Source organism: Centropristis striata, chromosome 6 (assembly GCF_030273125.1).
Source record: "Centropristis striata isolate RG_2023a ecotype Rhode Island chromosome 6, C.striata_1.0, whole genome shotgun sequence".
Lineage (NCBI taxonomy): Eukaryota > Metazoa > Chordata > Actinopteri > Perciformes > Serranidae > Centropristis > Centropristis striata.
The window spans coordinates 24,941,816-24,951,964 of NC_081522.1; the positions used below are offsets into that span (position 1 = coordinate 24,941,816).

The 10,149-nt window shown below is 37.6% G+C and overlaps 1 protein-coding gene across 1 annotated transcript; it reads right to left on the reverse strand.

Annotated features, from left to right (window-relative positions):
* Nucleotides 1-1,434: 1,434 nt before the first annotated feature.
* LOC131973702 (hyaluronidase-5-like) lies at nt 1,435-7,633 on the reverse strand. The gene is made up of 3 exons (XM_059335766.1): nt 6,719-7,633; nt 4,293-4,382; nt 1,435-1,974 (listed from the first exon to the last, which is right to left on the reverse strand). Exons 1-3 carry the CDS (start codon nt 7,631-7,633, stop codon nt 1,645-1,647), a joined length of 1,335 nt encoding a protein of 444 aa, XP_059191749.1. The 3' UTR covers nt 1,435-1,644.
* Between the last annotated feature and the right edge of the window lie 2,516 nt (nt 7,634-10,149).

The following is a 10,149-nucleotide window of genomic DNA, read 5'->3' on the forward strand; positions in this document are numbered from 1 at the left end:
AACCCTTTCGTAAGACGACATATACGCTCAGATCTGCGATCGTTTCTACGCTCGTTTGATAAATGAGGGCCAATGTTACTGGGGAGAATTTAATGTTTTTAACAGGAACTTCTTTTTCCAAACAGATCACAAATTTAAGCTTCACTTTGGTTACTTTTTCTAACAGTAACTTTCGTAAATCATGATCTGTTCAAAGAGATGTGTTTTGACCAATCCTAGACCCGCCTTACCCGAAAGCACTACATTCTTGTCCACAGACGAGCATAATTTTTATTTTATTTTGCCAGGTACAGATACAGATAATAGCATCATAATGACTGCACTTAGTCCAGGTGTGCCAAGGTGTTGACACGGTTTTACTGGCGCACCTAAATGGAAAGGATCCATCACTGACGTTGTGTTGTGTTCTTGCTATGACAAGTACAGCAGTGAGAAAGACCTGCTGCTCTCACACTTTGTTAAATAGGCCTTTAAATTAACAATATTGATTTTATGTTTCCGCGCACCTTCAACATTTAGCCAGAAAAATCCCAAAAGGCTGAGTTCTGTGTTTTGGGCTTACACATCTTGTAATGAAGAAAAAGTACCTTGTTTTGATTAATATCTTATCACAATGTAGTTTACATGTTAAATGTGTCTTGATTTATGCTGTGATGATATAAAACAGGTGCAGGATTCACTGTGGGGACCAACGTCTTACTGCAAACACAAATCAGTACTGTATTTGAGTCTGGTCTTGAAATGTTTTTTTTCTTCATGTGTTTGGGGGGTTTGACTCGAGCTTGTTTCAAGTCGCCAGTCTCGTTAATGTCTCAGACATGTGAGCATTTGTTTCGAACTTGTCTTTTTTACAGGTTTTGATTTTCTGATTTAACTTGGTTGCACAGCTGTTTTTAAACTTGAGATGTTTTAACTCTTGCTGACTTGAACTGGTGAGTATTTTGACTGTTTATTTGATTAATTGGCAGATTTCATTCAGACTTGTCACATCTAACTCCTGGGTTGTTTTACAACCATTGTTCTTATTTAAAGCAAAGTTTCATAGCTTTCATAACTTGTAGTGCAATAATATTTCCTTTTTAACATCATTTTTTAAAGTTTTGTAATTTTAGCAACAGATGCAACATTTAGTGTAGATTTTTTGTATGATATTTCTCAATCTAAAGTGCTCTGCTGACAAAATCTCTGAACTACTTGAACTTGTCTAAAACTTGGTTGAGTGGTTTTGGTTAGCACACTGCCTAAAGTACATAAAATACAAAAAAATACTTTTTCTGTCCTTGGAATTATAACATTATCACCTTTTGTTTTCGGTCTCTTTCCTTATTAAGCTGATTTTATAAACCTGTTTCTCAGTTTTTACTGATCTTATCAGTGTAAAACAGAAACAAAACAGAAAAAAAATCAAAAATAGACTGTTTCAGAAAAGCATTTATTAAGGTGTGTTTTGTTTTTGTTTTTAAATGAAAATAAATCATGATTGTGTCTGATGTGGGAAATTCTAACATGACATTTAATAATTGCAAAATGTTAAATATTTTTCAACATGATATTTTTGAGATTTCTGGTGTTATGGTGATGAGAGCATATAGTAATCAAATTGTGTAAATGCAGATCAGCAGGAGGCTGAATTCTGGAAACAGCTTAAACCCAGATGAGTTTGATTTTGGTGGGATGCACCAGTCTGGGCTCACAGCTGCGCCCCGCGTAGCACTGACAGGTGAAGTTTTGGGCCCAGGCGTCGAGGTCTTCAGCAGAGGGGAGGCCGACCGCCACGTACTTCCTGTTGGCCCGCAGGATGCTGAAGTGGGCGGGGTTCAGGTGCAGGTAGTGGGCGGAGTCGTAGTTCTTCCTGACACAGCGACCCTTCCCCTGGCACAGGACGTCGCTGCAGAGCATGGCCGCCGCCGTCACGTTGGCGGTGTACGGGTTGAAGGTGGACGCCAGGTACTCAGATAGAGCCTGACAGGCAGCCTGAAGACAAGGGGCGGGGTTTAATAGTTGTGACTGGAAAGTAACTACCTGTAGATCTGAGGTCTGCCCAAATGGTCAGCTCCTTTAAATCAGGAGTAAAAACACTATTGTTTACTGCAGCGTACTCTTAACTTTAACACTTATCTGCTCTACTCTACTGCCCTTACTTTTTAACTACGCAATGTTTGACTTGTGCTTTTTATTATTTTATCTCTTTTCTTATCCTGCTGTATATGTATTTTTATTTCCATTTCCCTGTTTTAATTGACTGTTTTTACTGTTTTCAATTGTGTCTTGCTGTTTTTAATGTTTATGTAAAGCACTTTGAATTACCTTGTGTTGAATTGTGCTATACAAATAAACTTGCCTTGCCAACTGAGTTCTAAGTAAGTAACTAAGTTCTACAGCTGTGGAACTCCCAGGCAAGCTCAGCGGCTTCTTTTAAATCTCTTCTAAAGACTCACTTTTATCGATTGGCCTTCTCTTAATTTCCTTTTATTATCGTTGTATGATTACCTTGTTGTGAATGGTGATTTTAAACTTTTTAAGTCCAATGTCATTTCTTTTTGTGGTTTTATTTTGTTGTTGTCAGTTAATTGTATTTGATATGTTTTATTTCTGTTGTACAGCACCTTGTTACTCGTTTTTGATAGGTGCTATATCAATAAAGTTATTATTTTATTTACTCACATACTTAAGTTCAAATTTAAGGTAGTTAAACTTTACTGGAGTATTTCCATTTTGTGTTACTAACTTATATTATTAAGTATGATTTGTCATTATAGATAAGAGGAAAAAAACTTTATTGATCCCTGAAAAAAATTCATGAGCTAGCAGTGCAAAAAATCATTAAAATGAGGTCAACATGCAGTTTAATCCAATGATAATGGGCTATTCTGCAAAATGCCTGCTTTTACTTTTGATTCTTTAAATTTATTTTAATGCTCAGACCCTTTTAATTGATTATAATTTTTGAATGCAATATTATTACGTGTAACAAAGGTTTTTTTTACACTGTGGTATTAAGTCTTTTACTTAAGTGCGTCTTTGAGTATCTTTAAAAGTGCTGTATAAATCATATCAGTTATTGTTATTATTGTTGTTATTATTTAAGACATGGATACCTGAAAAATAGTCAGTTACCAGTTGAGTATTGTTTAAAAATGCAAAATGTATCATAAGGAGAGATGGTGTTGAAAAAAATACCCATTTTAAAAAAGAGAAACACATTTGTCAAATACTTTAATTAGAAATTTGGACTAAATTGGACTTTACTCTATTTACGATACTATAGAATTAAGTTAGCTGTCTTATGAGACAAAAAACAAAACAAAAACAGAACAAAGTTGACTTATTAAGATGACACACATGGGTTCTTTCACATCTGTGTGTTAAGATAACAAACACTGCAGCGTCATGGCTGTCACTTCCTCCTGAGAAAGAAAACTGAAGGAAGGTTAATTATTTGCTGATTAACGCCTGATCATCTGTGTTCCTCTTTTCTGACCTACAAAGACTATTACACACACAATGTGTTATCACGGCTGCAGATATACACAGACATTTTTAGTCTGTGTGGTTATTTCTATACTCAAAATGAGTCCCTAAAACTGCAGCTCAGTGTTTGTTAAAGTCTGTGAAAACAGAAAAGGTAAATTAATAATTAAAAAGACTGGTGGTGTTGTCTTATTGTGAAGGGATCCTTTCATGGCAACTTTGTAAACATCAGTGGTTGAATGTAACTAAGTACATTTACTCAAGTACTGTACTAAAGTACAATTTTGAGGTACTTGTACTTTACTTGAGCATTTCTATTTTATATAACTTTATACTTCAACTTCACTCCATTTTTAGGCAAATACTGAAATTTTTTGAGAGCTTTAGTTCATTTTCAGGTCAGGATTTAACATAAAAACATGATCAATTTCATGTAATTACATGTTTTTAATTAAACCTAATAACAGTGTATTAAGTAGTTAAAATAATGCTTACATAATTGCATCAATAATTATAATAATACAATAATATATTTGGAATATATAAAACAATCTGAGTGAGTCTATTCAGCATAAAGTACATTTTGATGTTGTGAGTTTTGAATGCAGGACTTTTACTTGTAGTGGAGTACATTTGGTATTAGTTTTTTAGTTTTACATTTGGTATTTCACATTGTGGTATTAGTACTTTTACTTAAATAAGGGATCTAAATACTTCTTCCACCACTGGTAAACACACACATTGGCATGTGAATATGAAATACAGATGTAGAAAGTAAGCCTTTATGACTGGGAGGAGACCAGTTCAGCCAGTGTGTGTACCTTGTTGTTGTAGTCTTTGGTTCCTCCCCACATTACGATTCCTGAAGCCCCCAGAGCTGCAGACTCTCCTACAGTGCTCACCAGGTCCATCTGAAAGAACCACACAGCAGATCTGATAAATACTTTCCACTCCTAATAATACCTTTTTTTCTTATATTGCTTTAATTTGTTTCAGTTCTGCAAGATGCTTTCTCTGAAGGCCAATGTATAAACACCTAAACTCCATTTAACCGAAATTCATATGGATTTGGCTGTTTCTCCGGTTATAAAGCAAACAAACCAATCAGCAGCAGAGTCGCCAGACAAAAATATTGGCACTGTATGTTTCTCATTTGTTGATATTAAATGTTTTCTTCACCCTTTTGTGTCTGTTTGAGATCTTTAAAGCTGTCACCCAGTGCATTAGCAGTAGGGAATGAGAACGGGCTGCAGCGGTTTAGGTTCACAAAGGTCAAGATTCAGCGAATCTGTGGTTTGCAGAAATGTATGTAACCCTTATTTCTTGTCGGGGTACAGTTCTCCAGTCAGCGGGCTACAAGATAACTACACACTTAATTCTGAATCTTCTTTAATAACCAACATCGGCACGACAGCATACAGCATTCCACTTCACGGGTCACAGCACAAGACAAACCCCGTGAAACTACCACATCCGCTTGACTACCCCTCACATACAATGTCCCCCAAAACAAGGGCAGGTAGTGTGGGAGCGGGGGATACTCAGGTTGCCTGAGACTTAAAATTCTGACCTGACCTGGGTCATACACTGACAGGACTGGTCATTTACGGTTAGGAGAGGTCAGAGTAGGAACTAATAAACTTTGGGCAAGGGGACAAGTAATGTCAACGTAAATATAACACATGAAAATGAATACATAAATAATAGTGAAAGTGCCATAAATAATAATGAACTCATTATTGTATATAATATAGGGCCGGGACTCGATTAAAAAAATGAATCTAATTAATTAGAGGCTTTGTAATTAATTAATCGAAATTAATCGCATTTTTATCGCATATAAATGTTTGACCTGAGAACAGTGAGAAGTAATTTTTTTCATATGGATTTTTAGTATACCGTTGAATACCACATTAGCGTCCACGCTAGCTGCTATATGTTTAGCATTGAGGTGATACTTGAGGCTGGATGTGCTGCGGTGATATGTGAATTCCTTGTTGCATAGCAACACAACCATGCTCTTATCGACGCTTCCATCCGTTGGTTTTTTATAACTAAATGTCCCATCATCCACGGGGCCAACCAAAGCGTCTCATCAGCTTCTTCCTTCATGTTCACTGTGGTTTGTTGTTGTCTGGACTCATGAACGCTAGTTGGTGCTCCAGTATAATCGGTCCGCCTGAAACTCATCCAGTGAGAAACGTTCCACGGTGCAAAAATATTAATGCGTCAATTTTTTAACACATTAATTTTTGTGTAATTAATTAATCTTAATTAACGCGTTAATTGGTAAAAATATCCTCTAAAATTTTGCCATGTGTGGCAATGAGATGTGTAAGCATTTGCAGTAATCACTTTCAAAATGTTATTTTATCAACACGAAAAGCTTTAACTGCTCCTACTGCATGAATAATGACATCAGCCTTGCGAATCCTGCAGTGGTTTGGATCGCTGGTTGTGCACGTCCTCAGAAACGTTACACGCCCATGAGATTCAATATGCACATAACCACTAGGGGCAGTGTAGGTTTGTATGGACCAAAAAGCAAGTCTATTTGAGCCCATATTGCATCCAGGTTTGCAGGATCTATGTAGCATACAGTGGAGCTCCTGGATGAATGATTGAAGTCCGGGTTTGCTGAGAGCTGCATTACTGAAGGATAACTAACTTAACCTAGTGTTAAACACACAGTGAGTAGAATCTCCTGAACAAATTATTCAAAAATACTCCTTGTTCATCATCATTTATAACCCACAAGTGTGGTGTGATTCTGTACACTGTAAAAAAAAAATCTGTTTTATTTACGGTAAAATATCGGCAGCTATTGTTGCCAGAACTTCACCGTAAAAATAAATATTAGCAAAAACTGTAATTTAGACTGAATAATCCCGTTATTATAACTGTGTGTTTTCCACAGTTTATGACAGCAAAAGTAAAAGTTTTGTGCTATTTTTTGATTTATAGTAATTTAAAGTGCCTAATACGATGATATTAAATCTTTAATTTTGCGCCCTATTTCTGATGTAATTTGACAGTGTTTTACTATAATTTCTACAAACATTTTTTACAGGGTATCTGCAAAGGATCTGCACTCTTTTTTATTGTATTGTTGTGTTTATTTGAATATCTGGGTATAAGCTTTTGCCTGGGTAGCCCCCAGGACTCAATACAAATGTAGCAACCAGGTGTCGGATCGTGAGGAATCTGAAAGGGACAAAAACTTCTCATTGGGCCTTGAAGGAATCACCTGGCTCTGGAATTTCTGGGTCTGGTCCCGGTACAGAGGCCTGGAGTAGACATAGATGGGCACCGTGTAAGGACGTTTGGGCAGCACGGCCACCCTCAGTGCCTCCTGGACTCGGTTGCGGACATACAGCGCAGCCTTGGGGGAGTTCCTCAGGGTCTGGTGGAGGTAGACGGACGGGAAGAGGGCAGTGCTGCGCTCCCACAGCCACTTCATCTGGTCGTTCTGTTTCTGGATCTTGGCGGAGCACTTCCCAGTGTAGTTGGACTTGTCCCATCCGTAGTTGTGGCAGTCGGGGAACAGGTAGAAGCCCCAGCGGCGGCTCGGACGCTCACTGATGCCAAGGCTGATGGTCTTCTCCATGAAGCGACGCCCAGCGTGCTGGAACTGGCTCTTAGCCAGTTTGGAAACTTTCTTTGATGACAAAAACGGGGCCATCTGCAGAGCATAGGCGATGGACAACTTCTTATAAATACGCTTTGACCCCCAGTTCTGGTCCCACAGGGGGCGCCAGGACTCCCAATCGATGACAGCCAGCCCAGGAGAGGAATCCTGGGAGATGTAGTGATCAATCTGACTCCGTGCCTTGGCCAGGTGCTCCGTCAGGTTGCCGTTTTGGGGGACTCCTCCTCTGTAGCGCTTGTGTTTCAGGGCGTTGGCTTTGGGGTAAAGGCCGAGGCGGTCCTCGTAGAAGATGGTGAGGAACTGACCAGGCACCAATGAGGGCGTGGTCACTGCCTGGAAGGCCCCGGTGTCCAGCGGGATGTGGAGTTGCTGGCACTGCTTGGTGGGGGCGTTCCATATGGCCACAAAGGGGTGGTCGTGGATGAGTGGCGGCTCAGTAGGGGGCAGCGCCAGGATGGTGGTCAACGATACGATGATGCATAGAGCGAGGCAGGACAGGGAGGACGTGGCCATTGTGACGGCTGTGGGCAAATGGAGGAAAGACAATAAATTAAATCCATGACATACTTACCCATCCATTCCACCGCAACGTTGTATATATGCTATATTAAGGGTCATCCCAAACACGTTAATGTGGACAGGAAGAAGTGCAAAACCTTCCAAGAGCGAGTCTACCAGTGCAGACTCTCAAATAACCATTTGTGGGAAAAGTATGCAAATCCCTAACTGTAGTAAAAGTACTAAAACCACACTGGGAATTACTCCACTACAAGTAAAAATCCTGCATTCAAAACTTACTGAAGTAAAAGTATCAAAAGTGTAAGAAAATGTACTTAAAGTATCAAAAGTAAAAGTACTCCTTATGCAGAATTCAAATTCAACATTTAATTCAGATTCAAAATTGAATGCAGAATGGACCCAGTCAGATTGATTTATATATTCTAAACATATTATGGGATTATTTGTATTGATGCATTTATGTGAGCAGTGTTTTACTGTTGCTGAGGTAGGGTTAATTTCTTACGAGGTTTAATTTATAAAAAAAAATGTCTAATCACTTGAAATTTGTGTTTTTCATGTTAAATCTCGACCTGAAAAGTAAGTAACTACTTAAAGCTGTCAGCTGAGTAAAAAAGTACAGTATTTGCCTCAAAATGTAGTAGTAGAGATATAAAGTAAAATAAAAATATTTTTTATTAGTCTGAACTTGGAAAAAACATTGTTAAACCAAATGGAGACTCTCCTAAATAAAGACAAAGATATACATAAAATATCAATATAATAAATGCTAAGTATATGACAAATATAAACTATATTTTTTTCCCCCTATTTTTTTCAGACTCAAATTCTATAGGGACAAGGTTTTCATTCGACATTATGAAGGCAGCTCAGTCAATTGTTTGTATGAAATTGGGAGATACTCTGACATTAAGTCAGATTGTTAGAATTTTATTTAGCAGACGTTTTTAACATCTTTTCAACAACTGAGAGTAAACACAAGCAAACATCTAGTCAGGAAAAAACACATGAGCAACAGTAATAAAGTAATTTTCAAAATTTTTGATTCAACATTATTATTACATTCCAATTATAATATTAATTGAAAAACATATTTTCAACAGTGTTTCCTACCTGCTGCTCTCCTCTGAAGGACTGTTGGCTGTTTCTAAACGTCTCCTCGCCTTCGTGTTTTTGCTGTTTCATGTGTCAGAGGAAACTGTTTCTTCACTCTGATCGTTATCTGACGTCTGAGCTCAACTTCAACAGACTAGATTAATTTAATTTACAGAATAAGGCGTGTTTCCATTAGGGTAAAAAGTGGCCGCTGGGAAAGCTACAGGCCACGCCCTCTCAAATGGCCGCTCACTCGTCAAAAAAAAAGGCCCCAGAGGGCTTTACGAGACTCCAGATGTGATGTATGGTTTTCGATCATTGCTAGTCGCTTAGCAACAGTTTCGAACATGACGTCACAGCGTTCGCTGCTGATCATAAACAAACCGGCATGGCGAACTTTGCACAGCATCCGCCGCTGATCATAAACAAACGGGAATGCTAACTGTACACGTGGTGTCCACCGCTGATCATAAATTAACTGGCTTCGCTAACTGTGCACAGTGTCCAGTGCTTGTTGTAAACAAGCAGAGATCGCTAAGTGAAGTTTCAACTATAGTGGAAACACTTCTATATATATTATACAGTTGGGTAACATAGGTAAACTTTAACAGTTTAAAGTCACCAACAGAGAGCTGGAGTTGGGGTTTCTGTAGTTAAGTGAATGGGAGTAAACAGGATGCAGGAAGACGCAATAAACAGTTATTTTCCAGAGATTTACTATATCATTTTGCATGTTTTTCTACAACAAGTGCAAATGCCAAAAAAGTACATTTCTTTTATTATATACATTTTTGACAATTTGTTGGAGTAAAGAAAAGCGAATGAGTATTGTATGTATTCAAGTTAAATTACTCTTTCTTTAGTTTACATTATTGATAATAGATGATTTGATGGTGGTATGAACAAATAACATTTCTCTCGGTTTGATATTTTCTGTTTATTTATATTGTGTTCAGGTTGAGCAAGTTCCCCCCAGTTCTTGTGTCAATAGATAATTGATGGCAGTATTGATAGCTGCTTGTGTGAACTGAAATTTCCTCTTATTGTGAGCGGCCTGTGCACGGTGGTGCAAGGCTGAGTGGCGTTCTTGCATTTGCATCCACTCACCTTTAGCGTGTCTTTTCTTTTACTTTCTATTCCTACATTGCAATATTTAAAGTGTTAGAGTAAGTTGCAGGCTGTATTAATTAAACCATAATTTATAACTTTTCTCTTTTGTATTTAGAGAATATAGAGAATTAAGAGAATAAATTGTAGAATAAATGTGTATTTTTAAACACTGCAAGGAGATGCTGATAAATTAAGCTTTTATTCAATGTATTTTATTATTATGATTATGATGATTATTATTATCATTCAGCTCTTTTATAGTATAATTTGAACAAAAATTAGAACATGTATTTTATTTCTTAATG

What these genes read in the sequence shown, in the direction of transcription:
- LOC131973702 (XM_059335766.1), bottom strand. Translation starts at nt 7,633, where the DNA reads ATGGCCACGTCCTCCCTGTCCTGCCTCGCTCTATGCATCATCGTATCG. An exon ending in CCCAGAAATTCCAGAGCCAG is followed by an intron (nt 4,383 to 6,718) that starts GTGATTCCTTCA and finishes TGGTTCTTTCAG; the next exon opens with ATGGACCTGGTGAGCACTGT. An exon ending in CCAAAGACTACAACAACAAG is followed by an intron (nt 1,975 to 4,292) that starts GTACACACACTG and finishes CCTTGTCTTCAG; the next exon opens with GCTGCCTGTCAGGCTCTATC.